Genomic DNA, 17,931 nt, shown 5'->3' with positions numbered 1-17,931 from the left:
AACAGGAATTACTAATACCTCAAAAACAGCCAGACAGCCTGGCAGAGGAACTGAAAGCTCAGCCACAGCTTCTCCATTGCTCTTCCGGCCCCCTTGGAAATACACCATAATCAAGAATTTGATAGAGTAACCATTCAAAGGACTGAAACCTAAAGAAGCATTTTTCTTTAAAAATGTTTGAGTGATGAGAATATGTTCAAATAGGATAACCAAAGCAGTTACTATGGGCCATTAGAAAAGATAAAAGTAGCCACTCTTATACCCCCCAAAGTATGATCAGTTATATGCCAAATACAGTCATTAGGTGCACTCTGTAATAATACTGGTTATATTAGTGTTTTTTTCTCTAATTTCACTTACTGACTTAATCCTTTCTTACACAAGAACATTTTTCAACAGTCTGAATATTTTATCACTATAATTTCTTTCTTAAAATCCTAACACTAGTTCAAGTAAATATGAAAAATATTAATAGAATTAATCATTCCTTTCTTTAAATAAATCTGAACAAAAGAAAAAATCACTTTAGTCACAGTAAGAGGATTTTTCAGCAAAGTAGAATCATGTAGTTGATTCCATTTACATCATTGTGCTTGTTATGAAGCTATTAGAACTTCTCACTTTCAAATGCCCATACGTGAGCTGGGTTAATAAGATGCATCATTTTTTTTCATTCTACAAAACCTCATAACACAAAATTAATTTTTGCATTTTAGCCTACTAGCTTATAATTGTAAAGTCTATACAGGCAGAACTCGAATTTACTCGGTCTACTCATACAATTAAATAGAGTACGAATAAATCTTCACAACATATCTATGAGCTAAGCACTATTACTGGGAACATTTTACACATGAGGAAGCTTAAAAAGATTAAGAAACAACAGTAAGTTAAGTAGTGGAGCTAGGATTTGGTTCTGTGCAGTCCTGGCCAAAAACTCATGTTCTTACCCACTATACGTATCACCAAAGTTATTTTAAGACAGTCGCTATCAAAAATTTCTGTAAAAACTTTTCTGATTTTTGTTATGCTCTTGTTCTCCAGATATTCAACAATTCATATAATTAATTATACAAATACAATGAAAATATATGCATTTTAAAAGGGAAAAATTAACAAATTGGAATCAAACAGGAAGTAATGCACATAGAAAACTGAATTCAGATAGTTCAGCAAACAACAGAAGTACAGGACAGGCAAAAAAGAGAATATAGATTTTTAAATTACGCATGAATATGGATGCCTTAACTGAAAACAACACAAACAATAACAAATAGAAAAATGTTTACCAAGTGCCACCTGTTCTAAAACAGTTTACATGTATTAGTTCACTTAATCCTCACAAAAGTTTTACAAGGCCAATTTCTATTTTGTGCTGTTGCTATTGTTCAGTCGTCCCATAGTGTCCAGTTCTCTGCGATCCCATGGACTGCAGCACTCCAGACCTCCCAGTCCCTCACCAATTGCAGTGGCCAATGTGATGCACTGGAGAAGGGAATGGCAAACCATTTCCGTATTCTTGCCTTGAGAACTGCATGAACAGCATGAAAAAGCAAAAAGATAGGACATTGAGAGATGAACTCCCCAGGTACCAGTAGGTGCCCAATATGCTACGGGAGATCAGTGGAGAAATAACCCCAGAAAGAATGAAGAGACGGAGCTAAAGCAAAAACAACACCCAGTTGTGGATGACTAGTGATGGAAGTAAACTCTGATGCTATAAGAGCAATACTGCATAGGAACCTGGAATGTTAGGTCCATGAATCAAGGCAAGTTGGAAGTGGTCAAACAGGAGATGGCAAGAGTGAACATCGACATTTTAGGAATCAGTGAACCAAAATGGACTGGAATGGGTGAATCTAACTCAGATGACCATTATATATACTACTATGGGCAAGAATCCCTTAGAAGAAATGGAACAGCCATCATAGTCAACAAGAGTCCAAATTGCAGTCAGTTCAGTCGCTCAGTTGTGTCCGACTCTTTGTGACCCCATGAATCACAGCACACCAGGCCTCCCTGTCCATCGCCAACTCCCAGAGTTCATTCAAACTCATGTCCATCGAGTCGGTGATGCCATCCAGCCATCTCATTCTCTGTCATCCCCTTCTCCTCCTGCCCCCAATCCCTCCCAGCATCAGAGGCTTTTTCAGTGAGTCCACTCTTCGCATGAGGTGGCCAAAGTATTGGAGTTTCTCAAAGTATTGAGAAATCTGTATGTAGATCAAGAAGCAACAGTTAGAACCAGACATGGAACAACAGACTGGATCCGAATTGGGAAATAAGTACATCAAAGTGTTATCCTGCTTATTTAACCTATACGCAGAGTATATCATGCAAAAAGCCAGGCTGGATGAAGCCCAAGCTAGACTCAAGATTGCTGGGAGAAATATCAATAACCTCAGATATGCAGATGACACCACCCTTATGGCGAAGGAGAAAAGGTGTTGAAAGCGAAGGAGAACTAAAGAGCCTCTTGATGAAAGTGAAAGAGAAGAGTGAAAAAGTTGGCTTAAAACTCAATATTCAGAAAACTAAGATCATGGCATCTGGTCCCATCAATTCATGACAAATAGATGGGGAAACAGTGGAAACAGTGACAGACTTTATTTGTTTGGGTTCCAAAATCACTGTAGATGGTAACTGCAGCCATGAAACTAAAAGATGCTTGCTCCTTGGAAGAAAAGTTATGACCAACCTAGATAGTATATTAAAAAGCAGAGACATTACCTTGCCAACAAAGGCCTGTCTAGTCAAGGCTATGGTTTTTCCAGTAGTCATGTATGGATCTGAGAGTTGGACTGTGAAGAAAGCTGATCGCCGAAGAATTGATGCTTTTGAACTGTGGTGTTGGAAAAGACTCTTGAGAGTCCCTTGGACTGCAAGGAGATCCAACCAGTCTATCCTAAAGGAAATCAGTCCTGAATATTCATTGGAAGAACTGATGTTGAAGCTGAAACTCCAATACTTTGGCCACCTGATGCCAAGAACTGATTTACTGGAAAAGACCCTGATGCTGGGAAAGATTGAAGGCAGAAGGAGAAGGGACAATAAAGGTTGAGATGGTTGGAAGGCATCACCAACTTGATGGACATGAGTTTGAGTAAGCTACAGAGTTGTTGATGGACAGGGAAGCCTGGCATGTTGCAGTCCATTGGGTCGCAAAGATTCGGACACGACTGAGCGACTGAACTGACTGAAGTCCATTGCATCAGTGAGGTTATTCCTCTTTAGTAAAATTTCTATTTTACTAATGAAGAATCTGAGGCACAGAAATAGAGAATATGCTCAAAGCACGTAGTTAATAAGATTTAAGCCCAGGAACCGTGGCTCTAGAATCTGAGCTCTAAACTATGCTATACAAATAATAAGGTTATTCTGCTCACTATAAGTCACTGACATTGTTGTACTCATGCACTCTCCCGAATACAGACAACCTTCGTAATCCTAGCTTTTGACAATGACTACATTTTTTGGTTGTAGATTATTTAAATCCACAATAATTTTAAAACAATGCAATAGCTTTCAGATGAAAATCTGTATTGTATGTCAATACAATGTAAACTGCTAAGATGTACACAAGTTATTTTAGGCCATGATAAATCAACATTAACTTAACATGTTCAAATTTTCAGAAATGATACTACTAGAAGTGAAAAGACCAAATGTCTGCAAAAAAACAATAAAGTCATTGCAGACATTTTCAAAGATTGGTATTTAATATTATACCTGTCAAGACATTCCACTCCATACTTAACTTTGTAGAAATATTTAGGAGCAGAACAAAGAAAAGAATTAGCTTGTCTTATGATATTTAAATATTTTAGTCCCACTTCACTAGTCACATGTTATGATTCTTATGATTCAGAGACATGGCTACACTCCTCTCAAACTATTACAGGTATATTTCCCATAATATTCTCTGATATATCGCATCTAACATAAGCATTAGATACAAACTCATTTACTTTGTGAAAACTGCTATCATCCATAACATTCTCTCCATGGGAAAAAAAAAGATATTACTCCAGCTAACTGAATAATACATATTTAATATAATATTTATCACTTAATATTTCATATTAAATACTCCATTTTTGAAAACTGACACTCATGTTACATAAATAAATCATGTATCTACACCAATGTAACCTACTTTATTCTATAAGAAAAATAATCTTAAATGCTAACATTTTGGTATGTTTTAAAGAGGTACTAGAATAAGAGATAATTCATTTTTTTTATAAGAAGACATTCCAAATAGGTAAAATTTAAAAAATACATATTAAAACATACTAATAGAAGCAAATGAAAAAACTACTAAATTATACTTTTTCATATTTAATTGCAATAGACAAATAAAGGAAAAATTAATATCATTTTTAATACTTAGAAAAATGGTCATTCCACATGTAGTCTCCTGTAGCTTTTACTAAGAACTGCAATCTTAGCCAAACAAAATGATCTTTCAAAACTCAATGAAACAATCAACAAAATCACACAAAGGCTTATACTTCTTAACTAAATATTATAAATAGAGATTTAAGTAAAATAGACGGAGAAGGCAATGGCAAGCCACTCCAGTACTCTTGCCTAGAAAATCCCATGGATGGAGCAGCCTAGTAGGCTGCAGTCCGTGGGGTCGCTAAGGGTCGGACACGACTGAGCGACTTCACTTTCACTTTTCACTTTCACACATTGGAGAAGGAAATGGCAACCCACTCCAGTGTTCTTGCTTGGAGAATCCCAGGGACAGGGGAGCCTGGTGGGCTTCCATCTATGGGGTCACACAGAGTCGGACACGACTGAGGTGACTTAGCAGCAAGTAAAATAGAGGATTTAGTAATGAAGCAATTTCACAAATTTCACTTATCTTTGAAGTCTTATTTCCAAAGAACCATATTCATTTGTGTCTTTTAAGGGAAAAAAAAAGATGCATGCAGCCCCATCAGACTTATTCCTTCAGCCACCACTGTTTAGAAAAGAGGTAATATTCTCCAGAGCATTTCCAGAAAGACATACGAGCATTAGCTTGCATGACTACTGATTTGGAGATTGTAAAGCGAATTGGCAACCCAGAACTCCTGTACACCCAACACTTCATCAGGAAGAATAACCGTCTTGAGCTTACTACTCAGCAATACTTATCCAAAGATAGTGTTATGTTATATATACGAGGGGAGGTAGAATGCATTTGGGGGCAGTTTCCAGAAGATATTAATAATATTTATTCATCTTATTAGTAATTAAGTGTTATAATAACAACACTGTATTCAGAATACTGGTTAATAATAAATGGTAAATTTATATTAATATTAATATCAATGCATAGCTAAGTATTGATAAATAGTAAACTATAGATTATTCTTCCTGACAGATATCCAGCATACAGATATCCTAGATTACGAATATAATTTCTTTTATCTAATCTTCTACATTATTCTATAGAATATATATATTCTAACCAATTCTAGTCAAAAGTTATCAATCTATCTTTGGATTAAACCAGACCAATAGAGAGTAAAATACCCAAACAATACTATTTGAGGTCCCAGATTGTTGTTCTGGCTAAACTGTACTTTATTATTAAGTCACAAACTCTTATTTAAGGACATATAATATTAACTACTCTACATTTTAAAAACTGATATATAACTTAATAAACTCTCTCTTTTCAGTTAGGATTCATTACACTACACACTATCTATCGTTATTTGAAAACATATAATCTCTTAAGAGACTTAATCTTCTGGAATCTGTAGTCACATAATTCGTTCTACCCTTCATCCATTAGCTACAAAAAACCAAATCTGTGGTTTATCTTTGGCAAATAAAAAGTGCATGCATTTCATGGCATGCACTGGTACACTTTTAAGCTTTCGCCAATGTTATATTATATACTTTCTCTTTAGGATTTCCTTGATTAAACATTTCTTGTTTTGTTATTATGCATTTACTTACATAAGATGCCATAAAAAATTGTGGAAGAAAGTAAAATAAAACAAGGCTTTGGAAAAACAATTTATTAACCCTAAAGCATGTTTCTTTTTTTCTATTCTAAAGTAGCAACCAATGATGGAGAAGGAAATGGCAACCCACCCCAGTATTCCTGCCTGGGAAACCCCATAGACAGAGGAGCATGGGGTCACAAAAGAGTCGGACATGACTTAGCAACTAACAACAACAACCAACCAATGAAGTCACGTATGAAGATTAACCAATACATGAAATTAACACTTAACAGACATTATGAAAAATTTTAATGAAATTCTACAATTAAAACTCTACCCCAATAAAGTATAAATAAGTTTTTGCTATGCAAATGCAAACATGAAGCAGCTTCCTTCAAAGGAAAAATGGCTTGTTTAAAAACGTTCAATAATAATAATAGTATCTTACATTTATAACTCACTTGACTGAATTATTTTCAAGTAAAATCTATTTTCACTTTTACATTTTAATGAAGTTCACTGTGTTAATATTAGAAATAACTTTTTTTAAGACTAAAGTTGGTCAATTTTAAAGGATGCTACAAAATGTGAGCTGTAATATATCAGAGAAATAATCTGGGAAAATTAGATAGATTTATAGCATACAGTATAAAGTATACTGGAAAAGTATTTTACTTTATTTTGAAGATATATGTAAAATATCATAAACAGTGAAGCTTTATATAATACAAACATTTATGTGGACATATGTTTTCATAACTTCTGGGTAAATACATAGGAATAGTAAAAGTATTATTACATATAAAAATGATGGGGAATCAAAGGTGCATACTTACCCTTCTCCTCCCATTCTTGTTATTTTTAGGCGAAAATCCACAGAATTCAGACTGGGAGGCTTCCATTTCAAAATATCATCACATCGACCAGGTTTGTATTTCTAAAGTGAATGACAATCAGGATAATAGTTAATAAGAAGCTAAAAATTATACATCTGATATACTAAATATAATAACAATTATTTTTTATTAAGCAAAATCATGTCTTCTTTTAATATAACCTTTGTTATCGTCAACTAATGAGTGAAATTAGATATCGTCACTCTTGAGTTAGATGGGAAGATCCCCTGGAGAAGGGCATGGCAATCCACTCCAGTATTCTTGCCTGGAGAATTTCATGGACAGAGGAGCCTGGCTGGCTAAAGTCCATAGAGTCACAAAGAGTCAAACATGACTAAAGCGACTTAGCATGCACACACGCTATTCATTAGATATCCAACATCTTATGGATAGCCTTTCTCTCTTCCCTACCAAAACACATTAGATATTTGTTCGTGAAAGTTTTGAAAAATAATGACACATAGATACTTGTTTGTGAAAGTTTTAAAAAATAAGGAAACCTGTTATTCCCCACAATTCACTACAACTTAAAGGGAAGTTTGGTCATTTAAAAATAATTGTGCCTACTTAGTTCTTTGGCCCACTTTTTGATTGGGTTGTTCATTTCTCTGTTATTGAGCCTCATGAGCTGTTTGTATATTGTGGAGATTAATTCTTTGTCAGTTGTTTAATTTGCTATTGTTTTCTCCCATTCTGAATGCTGCCTTTTTATCTTGCTTACAGTTTCCTTCATTGTGCAAAAGTTTTTATGTTTAATTAGGTCCCACTTATTTTTGTTTTTATTTCCATTACTCTGGCAGGTGGGTCATAGAGGATCTTGCTGTGATTTATGTCAGAGAGTGTTCTGCCTACATTTTCCTCTAGGAGTTTTATAGTTTCTAGTCTTACACTTAGATCTTTAATCCATTTGAGTTTACTTTTGTGTATGGTGTTAGAAAGTGTTCTAGTTTCATTTTTTCACATGTGGTTGACCAGTTTCCCCAGCACCACTTGTTAAAGAGCTTGTCTTTTCTCCATTGTATATTTTTGCCTACTTTGTCAAAGATAAGGTGTCCATAGGTGTATGGATTTATCTCTGGGCTTTCTATTTTGTTCCACTGATCTATATTTCTATCTCTGTGCCAGTACCATACTGCCCTGATGACTGTAGCTTTGCAGTATAGTCTGAAGTCAGGCAGGTTGATTCCTCCAGTTCCATTCTTCTTTCTTAAGATTGCTTTGGCTATTCAAGGTTTGTGGAGTTCCCATACAAACTGTGAAATTACTTGTTCTAGCTCTGTGAAAAATACCACTGGTAGCTTGATAGGGATTGCATTGAATGTATAAATTACTTTGGGTAGTATACTCATTTTTACAATATTTATTCTTCCAATCCATGAACATGGTATATTTCTCCATCTATTAGTGTCCTCTTTGATTGCTTTCAGTAGTGTTTTATAGTTTTCTATGTACAAGTCTTTTGTTTCCTTAGGTAGATATATTCCTAAGTATTTAATTCTTTTCATTGCAGCAGTGAATGGAATAGTTTCCTTAATTTCTCTATTTTCTCATTATTAGTGTATAGGAATGCAAGGGATTTCTGTGTATTAATTTTATATCCTGCAACTTTACTATATTCATTGATTAGCTCTAGTAATTTTCTGGTGGCATCCTTAGGGTTTTCTATGTAGAGGATCATGTCATCTGCAAACAGTGAGAGTTTTACTTCTTTTCCAATATGGATTCCATTTATTTCTTTTTCTTCTCTGATTGCTGTGGCTAGGACTTCCAAAACTATGTTGAACAGTAGTGGTCAGAGTGGGAAACCTTGTCCCGTTCCTGATTTTAGAAGAAATGCTTTCAATTTTTCACCATTGAAGATAATCTTTGCTATCAATTTGTCTATATGGCTTTTATTACGTTGAGGTATATTCCTTCTATGCTTTCTGGAGAGGTTTTTTTTTTTTTTTGGTATCATAAATGGGTATTGGATTTTGTCAAAGGCTTTCTCAGCATCAACTAAGATAATCATATAGCTTTTATCTTTCAATTTGTTAATATGGTGTATCACATTGATTGATTTGGAAATATTAAAGAATCCTTGCATCCCTGGAATAAAGCCCACTTGGTCATGATGTATGATCTTTTTAATATGTTGTTGGATTCTGCCTGCTAGAATTTTGTTGAGGATTTTTGCATCTATGTTCATCAGTGATATTGGCCTGTAGTTTTCTTTTATTGTGGCACCTTTGTCTGGTCTTGGTATCAGGGTGATGGTGGCCTCATAGAATGAATTTGGGAGTTTACCTTCCTCTGCAATTTTCTGGAAGCATTTGAGGAGGATAGATGTTAGCTCTTCTCTAAATTTTTGGTAGAATTCACCTATGAAGACATCTGGTCCTGGGCTTTTGTTTGTTGGAAGATTTTTTATTACAGCTTCAATTTCCATGCCTGTGATGTGTTAAGATTTGCTGTTTCTTCCTGGTTCAGTTTTGGAAGGTTATACTTTTCTAAGATATTTTTCCAAAGAAGACACATAGATGGCTAATAAACACATGAAAAGATGCTCAACATCACTCATTATTAGATACATGAAAATCAAACCACAAGAAGGTATCATCTCACACCGCTCAGAATAGCCACCATCAAAAAGTCTACAAACAATAAATGCTGGAGAGGGTGTGGAGGAAAGGCAACCCTCTTACACTGTTGGTGGGAATGCAAACTGGTACAGCCACTGTATGGAGAACAGTATGCTGCTGCTGCTAAGTCGCTTCAGTCGTGTCCAACTCTGAGCGGCCCCATAGACGGCAGCCCACCAGGCTCCCCCGTCCCTGGGATTCTCCAGGCAAGAACACTGGAGTGTGTTGCCATTTCCTTCTCCAATATGGAGAACAGTATGGAGAGTCCTTAAAAAAACTGGTAACAGAATTGCCATATGACCCAGCAATCCCACTGCTGGGCATACACACAGAGGAAACCAGAACTGAAAAAGACACATGTACCCCACTGTTTACAATAGCCAGGACATGGAAGTCTCTTAGATGTCCATCGGCAGATGAATGGATAAGGAAGCTGTGGTACATATACACGATGGAATATTACTCAGCTATTAGTAAAGAATGCATTTCAATCAGTTCTAATGAGGTGGATGAAACTGGAGCCTGTTATACAGAGCTCCACCAAAAACACCAATACAGTATATTAAAGCATATATAGAGAATTTAGAAAGACAGTAACAACAATGCTATATGCAAGGCAGCAAAAGAGACACAGATGTAAAGAACAGACTTTTGGACTATGCAGGAGAAGGCAAAGGTGGAAAGATTTGCGAGAACAGCATTGAAACAGGTATATCACCATATGTGAAATAGATGACCAGCACAAGTTCGATGCATGAAGCAGGGCACTCAAAGTCGGTGCTCTGACACAACCCAGAGGCATGCAGTGGGGATGGAGGTGGGAGGAGGGTTCAGGATGGGGTTACACAGGTGCACCCATCGCTGATCAATGTCGATGTATGGCAAAAACCACCACAATACTTTGAGGCAATTATTCTCCGATTATAATAAATATATTTAAAAATAAAAAAGACAATTGTGCCTTTTTATTCATCTTTACTGCGGGATGATTCAATTCACAATGAATCAAATTAATGAATTTGACAACTGGATACAAGCATGTAAGCATCACCAGAATCACAACATACAGCATTTCAATCAACCATCCACAAGTTTTCTCTTGACATCTGCAGTCAGTTCCCTGTCACCAACTCTCCAGCAGTAGTGACCTTCTTTCTATCACTATAGTTGTGCCTTTTCTGAAATCCATGAGAAATTCATAACACGATGTTTTGCAATACATTGGCATACATATTAGTAGCTTGCTCCTTTTTATTAAACTGAGCAGGATTCCATTCTATGTATATGCTACAAAATGCACATTTACAAGTTGAAGGATATCTGGGTTGTTCCTATTTTTAGGCTATCATGAATGATGCTGGTCTGAACACTGGTGTGGACATCTGCTTTCATAACTTCTGGGCAAATATATACCTTGGAGTAGAATGGCTCTGTCATATGATAAAAGTATGTTTAACTTTATAAGTGAAAGTGAAGTCACTCAGTCGTGTCCGACTCTTTGTGACCCTGTGGACTGTAGCCTACCAGGCTTCTCTGTCCATGGGATTCTCCAGGCAAGAATACTGGAGTGGGTTACCATTTCCTTCTCCAGGGGATCTTCCCAACCCAGGGATTGAACCTGGGTCTCCGCATTGGAGGAAGACACTTTAACCTCTGAGCCACCAGGGAAGCCCCTAAGAAACTGTCAAATTGTTCTCCAAAGTGGCAATGACATCATCCATTCACAGCTGTAACATATGAGAGATCAATTTCCTCTGAAACTAGCCCAGGACTAGGTATTGCTGGTCTTTTTAATTCTAAAATTTTAATTCTGAAGTATGTCTCATAATTCTGATTTGCATTAAAGTTATGACCAACTTATAGATAGCATATTAAAAAGCAGAGACATTACTTTGCCAACAAAGGTCCATCTAGTCAAGACTATGGTTTTTCCAGTGGTCATGTATGGATGTGAGAGTTGGACTGTGAAGAAAGCTGAGCTCCGAAGAATTGATGCTTTTGAACTGTAGTGTTGGAGAAGACTCTTGAGAGTCCCTTGGACTGCAAGGAGGTCCAACCAGTCCATCCTAAAGGAGATCAGTCCTGGGTGTTCATTGGAAGGACTGATGCTGAAGCTGAAACTCCAAGACTTTGGCCACCTCATGCGAAGAGTTGACTCACTGGAAAAGACCCTGATGCTGGGAGGGATTGGGGGCAGGAGGAGAAGGGGACGACAGAGGATGAGATGGCTGGATGTCATCACCGACTCGATGGACATGAGTTTGAGTAGACTCGAGTTGGTGTTGGACAGGGAGGCCTGGCGTGCTGTGATTCATGGTGTCGCAAAGAGTCAGACACGAATGAGTGACTGAACTGAACTGAATGACAAAAAGATGCTGAAGATATTTTAATTTGCTTATTGGCTGCTATCTGTGTATCTCCTTTGGTGAGGTACCTGTTCAAAATTTTACCCTTGTTTTTATTGGGTTAACTCCTTATAATGGACCTGTAAGAGTTGTTTATATATTCTGGATAAATACCCTTGTTTGGATAGATGTTCTGCAAATATTTTCTATCAGTTTTTGTCTTGCCTTTTCATTTTCTTAACAAAATACATTTCTTTTGAATATATTTTAATGAACTCAAAATCATCTATTTTTTTTCCAGCTTTACTGAGATATGATTGAGAAATACAAAATTTAAGGTCTACAACATGGTGTTTTTATATACGTATACACTGCGAAATGATTACCACAATCAAGCTAATAAACATATCCATCATCTCACAGTTACTTCTTTGTGTGTAAAACCACTTAAGATTTATTCCCTTAGGAAATTTCAAGTATATTTTATTATTAACCACAGATACCATGCTATACATTAGGTCTCCGGAACTTACTCATCTTATAACTGAAAGTTTCCACCGTTTGATTAATATCTCTGTTTATCCCCTACCTGCCACTTCTGATAACCACCATTCCACACTCTGACTTGACTTTTTTTTGTTTTAAAGATTCCATATATAGTGAGAGCTTATTTCACTTAGCATAATGTACTCCAGGTTCATCCATGCTGTCACAATTGGCTGAACTTCCTTCTTTCTTAAGGCTGAATAACATTCCATTGTACATGTATACCATTATTTTTTTATCCATTCATCCTCTGACAGACAAGTTATTTCCACATCTTGGCTACTGTGAATATTGCTGCAGTAAAGATGGAAATGCAAGTACCTCTTCAGGATGTAGATTTTCTTTCTTTTGAATACATATCCAAAGGTGGGACTGTTGAATGACACGGCAGCTCTATTATTAATTTTTTGAGGAACCTGCATGCTATTTTTCATAAGAGCTATATCAATTTACATTTCTACCAACAGTGCAGAAGGGTTTCCCTTCCTCCACTTTCTCACCAGCATGTTATCTTTTCACTTTTTGATAATGGCCACCCTAACTGGTGTTAGATAATATACCAATGTGCTTTTGACGGGCATTTACCTGATGTTTGGTGATGCTGAGCATCTTTTCAAAATTATCAATTTCAAACTTTTATAATTTGTGCTTTTTGTGCCTTTTTAAGGAATCTTTGCCTATCCTAAGGTTACTGAAATTTTCCACTACATTTTCTTACAGAAGTTTTATTGTTTTCTTATTTTTATGGTCCATTTTAGGTTAATTTATATATATGGTGTGAAGTAAGGGACTGTTCACTATTTGACAGATGGATATCAAAGTGATACACCACCATTTGTTAAAAGACTATCCTTCCCTCACTGAACTGCCCTGGCATCTTTGCCAAAAATCAATTGTTTATGGGTACTGCTGTATGTTGATTCTTGCTAATCTGCTGCATTGATAAGTACGCCTTTCTTCCTGCTTATACCATACTGTCTTGATTACTATAGCTCTGTATTAAGTATTAAAACCAGAGTACACAGGTCCTCAAACTTTGTTCTTCTTTATCCAAAGTCTCTTAGTTAATACAGATTTGTATTTCCACATATATTTTAAAATTACCTGGTCAATCTCAATGAAAATAAGTTTATTAGGATTTTAAGCAAGAATACAGTGAATCAATAGATCAATTAAGGGGGAAAAAAATCTTAACAATACTGAATCTTTCGATTCACAAACACTGCCAATCTCTTTAGTGACGTCTTCTAAATTTCTCTCAGTAGTGTTTTGTAGTTTTTGGTACACAGGTCTTGAACAATTTTCGTTAAATTTATTCCTTTTAAAGTAATATAATGGTGGTATTATCAATACATAAGATCAGTTGTGTCTATACAACAGCAATGAACAATCCAAGAAGGAAACTAAGAAATCAATTCCATTTACATCAAAAAGAAAAAAAATACCTAGGACAAGTCAACATTCATGGCAGCATTATTCAAAATTGCCAAAAAGGTGGAAACAACCTAGGTTTCCATCACCATAAAAATAGACAAAGTGCACTATATACATACAATGGAATATCACTCAGTAACAAAATAAGAAAAAATTTCTGATATATGCTACAAAATGAATGAACCTCAAAAACTATGCTAAGTGAAATAAACCAGACACAAAAGGACAAAAACTGCATGATTCTACCTACATGAAATATCCAAACAAAGGAATGAGCGAACACCACAGGAGAGCTAGCCAGCAGCGCACCAGCCCACCCCCCACCAGAGACAGGGAGGCAGGCAGGCGACAGCCAGAGCCAGAGAGAGAGGGGAAAACTCGGCCACAGCGACAGCATCCTCCACCAAACTGCAAGCAGGCTCCCAGTTGCTAACCAAGTCTTCCTGGGATCCTGGACGGTTGACATCCGCCAGGAGGTTCTCAGCCAGAAATCAGCTCTCCAGAGGAAACACAGGGCACATCTAAGACGGCGCTCCTGCTGCACACCCAGGAAACGAAGTGGCTGGGACCAGGAAGGTGATAAAAGACACTGCACCTGGGGAGAGTGCGCTCGCCAAACACCTGGTCACCTGAGCTGCTCGGACCTGGGAAGGGCACAAAATGCAGGCCTAACTGAGTCTGTGCCTTTGTGGAGTACCTGAGAACCTGAACACGAGCAGCTCAGACCTGGGAAGTGCACACAACCCAGGGCCTGCCAACCTGGAGCCTGAGCAGTGTAGACCAGGAAAGCACACACACCGTGAGCAGGAGCAAACCCAGTGTGGCCCAGACACTGCGAGCACTCCCGACACATGCCAGTGATATTTGTTTGCAGTGTTCCTCCCTCCCTGCAGCAAAATTGAACAAGTGAGCCTAAACAAATGACCACCTTCATCCCTTTCTGTCAGGGCAGAAGTTAGATACTGAAGAGATTTGCAAACAGAGGAAGCCAAAATAAACAAAGAAGAGGGAACAGCTTTGGAAGTGACAGCTGCAACAGATTAAAACCCTGTAGTTAGCATTGGCTACATTGGAAGGGGCCTATAGACCTTGAGTAGAACTATAAGCTGGAACAAGGAACTGTCTAAAACTGACCCCACACTGCACTCAATAGCTCCAGAGAAATTCCTAGATATATTTTACTATCAATCATTTCTTAATTTTTCTAATTTTTTATTTTTTTTAATTTTTATATTCTTTATTACTCCTTTAATCTCCATATTTAAAAACTACTATTACCTTGCAACAGAGAAGGCAATGGCACCCTACTCCATTACTCTTGCCTGGAAAATCCCATGGATGGAGGAGCCTGGTAGGCTGCAGTCCATGGGGTCATGAAGAGTCGGACACGACTGAGCGACTTCACTTTTACTTTCATGCACTGGAGAAGGAAATGGCAACCCACTCCAGTGTTCTTGCCTGGAGAATCCCAGGGACAGGGGAGCCTGGTGGGCTGCCGTCTATGGGGTTGCACAGTCTACTTTTTGGTAACTTTTGAGATTTTGTTTTTTAATATTGTATTTTTGAGAGTCTAACCTCTACTCTAGATTTTTAATCTTTGCTTTTTGGTATTTGTTATCAACTCTGTACCTTTAAGAATGCAATCTTTAGTACCCATTTTTACTTATGAGTGTGACTACTGGCTTGATTGCTCTCTCCCTTTTTGACTCTCCTTTTTCTCCCCCAGGTTGCCTCTTCCTCCTCCCTCCCCCTTCTCAACTCAGTGAATCTCTCTGGGTGTTCTGGGCTGTGGAGAACACTTAGGGAAATGATCACAGGTTATATTGGTCTCTCTCCTTTTAACTCCCCCTCCTCTCCTCCTGGTCACCTCGTATCTCCTTCCTCCCTTCTCTCTTCTCTATGGAACTCCGTGAACCTCTCTGAGTGTTCCAGACTGTGGAGAGAAAATAGGGAATAGATTACTGGCTAGATTGCTCTCCCCACTTTTTATTCCCCCTCTTCTCATAGTCACCTCTATCTCCCTCCTCCCTCTTCTCTTCTCCATGTAACTCCGTGAACCTCTCTGGGTGTCCCTCACTGTGGAGAATCTTTTCACCATTAACCTAGATGTTTTACCATTGGTGCTGTATGGATGGAGAAGTCTTGAGGCTACTGTAAGAATAAGACTGAAAGCCAGAGGCAGGAGGTTCAAATCCAAAACTTGAGAACAAGAGAAAATTCCCGACTCCAGGAAACATTAATCAACAAGAGCTCATCCAAAAGCCTCCAAACCTACACTGCAACCAAGCTCCACCCAAGATCCAACAAGTCTCAGAGCAAGACATAACAAGCTAATTCTCCAACAACGCAGGAACATAATCCTGAGGACAAAAATAGAGGCAGCCATAAGTCACACCAAACCCACAGACACCTCAAAATTCACTACTGGACACTTCATTGCACTCCAGAGAGGAGATCCAGCTCTACCCACCAGAACACCAATGCAAGCTTCCCTAACCAGGAAACCTTGACAAGCCACTCGTCCACCCCACCGACAGGGAGGAACCTCCACAATAAAGAGGAACCACAAAGTTCCAGCATACAGAAAGGCCACCCCAAACAGAGCAATCTAAACAAGATGAAAAGGCAGAGAAATATTCAGCAGGTAAAGAAACATGATAAAAGCCCACCAAACCAAACAAAAGAGGAGGAGATAGGGAGTCTACCTGAAAAAGAATTCAGAATAATGATAGTAAAAACGATCCAAAATATTGAAAACAAAATGGAGTTACAGATGTCTGGAGACAAGGATACAAGAAAAGTTTAACAAGAACCTAGAAGAAATAAAAAAGAGTCAATCAATAATGAATAATGCAATAACTGAGATCAAAAGCACTCTAGATGGAACCAACAGTAGAATAACTGAGGCAGAAGATAGGATAAGTGAGGTGGAAGACAGAATGGTGGAAATAAATGAAGCAGAGAGGAAACAAGAAAAAAGAATCAAAAGAAATGAGGACAACCTCAGAGACCTCTGGGACAATTTTAAATGCCCCAACATTTGAATCATAGGAGCCCCAGAAGAAGAAGACAAAAAGAAAGTCCATGAGAAAATACTTGAGGAGGTAATAGTTGAAAACTTCCCTAAAATGGGGAAGGAAATAGCCACCCAAGTCCAAGAAACCCAGAGAGTCCCCAACAGGATAAACCCAAGGCAAAACACCCCAATACACATATTAATCAAATTAAAGAAGATCAAACACAAAGAACAAATATTAAAAGCAGTAAGGAAAAATAACAAGTAACTCACAAGGGGATCCCCATAAGGATAACAGCTGATCTTTCAACAGAAACTCTGTAAGCCAGAGGGAATGGCAGGTCATACTTAAAGTGATGAAAGAGAACCTACAGTCCAGATTACTGTACCCAGCAAGGAGCTCATTCACATATGAAGGAGAAATCAAAAGCTTTACAGACAAGCAAAAGCTGAGAGAATTCAGCACCACCAAACCAGCTCTTCAACAAATGCTAAACGATCTTCTCTAGGCAAGAAACACAGAAAAGGTATATAAACTCAAACCCAAAACAACGAAGTAAATGGCAACGGGATCATACTTATCAATAATTACCTTAAATGTAAATGGGTTGAATGCCCCAAACAAAAGACAAAGACTGGCTGAATGGATACAAAAACAAGACCCCCATATATGTTGTCTGCAAGAGACCCACCTCAAACTAGGGACACATACACACTGAAAGTGAAGGGCTGGGAAAAGATATTCCACGCAAATGGAGACCCAAAGAAAGCAGGACTAGCAATACTCATATCAAATAAAATAGGCTTTGAAGTAAAGGCCGTGAAAAGAGACAAAGAAGGACACTACATAATGATCAAAAGATCACTCCAAGAAGACATAACAATTATAAATTTATATGCACCCAACATACGAGCACTGCAATATGTAAGGCAAATACTAACAAGTATGAAAGGGGAAATTAACAGTAGCACAATAATAGTGGGAGATTTTAATACCCCACTCACACCTATGGACAGATGAACCAAACAGAAAATTAGCAAGGAAACACAAACTTTAAAGGATTCAATGGACAGTTAGACCTGATTGAGCTCAACAGGACATTTCACCCCAAAACAATGAGT

The 17,931-nt window shown here is 37.6% G+C and overlaps 1 protein-coding gene across 3 annotated transcripts in view; it reads right to left on the bottom strand.

The window, feature by feature from the left end:
• RNGTT (RNA guanylyltransferase and 5'-phosphatase) overlaps positions 1-17,931 on the bottom strand; it is a 246,444-nt gene that overhangs the window by 87,364 nt on the left and 141,149 nt on the right. For all 3 annotated transcript variants that reach the window (XM_088840722.1, XM_055433833.2, XM_088840721.1), the window contains one exon: positions 6,788-6,888. In XM_088840722.1, coding sequence (XP_088696848.1) covers positions 6,788-6,888 — 101 coding nt within the window. The remainder of the gene's footprint in view (positions 1-6,787; positions 6,889-17,931) is intronic.

This window comes from Moschus berezovskii, chromosome 10 (genome assembly GCF_049115385.1).
Source record: "Moschus berezovskii isolate FMDL1 chromosome 10, NW_MosBer_1.0, whole genome shotgun sequence".
Classification (NCBI taxonomy): Eukaryota; Metazoa; Chordata; class Mammalia; order Artiodactyla; family Moschidae; genus Moschus; species Moschus berezovskii.
Note: the sequence above shows the minus strand (reverse complement) of the source record. Positions and strands in the feature narration are given on the sequence as shown.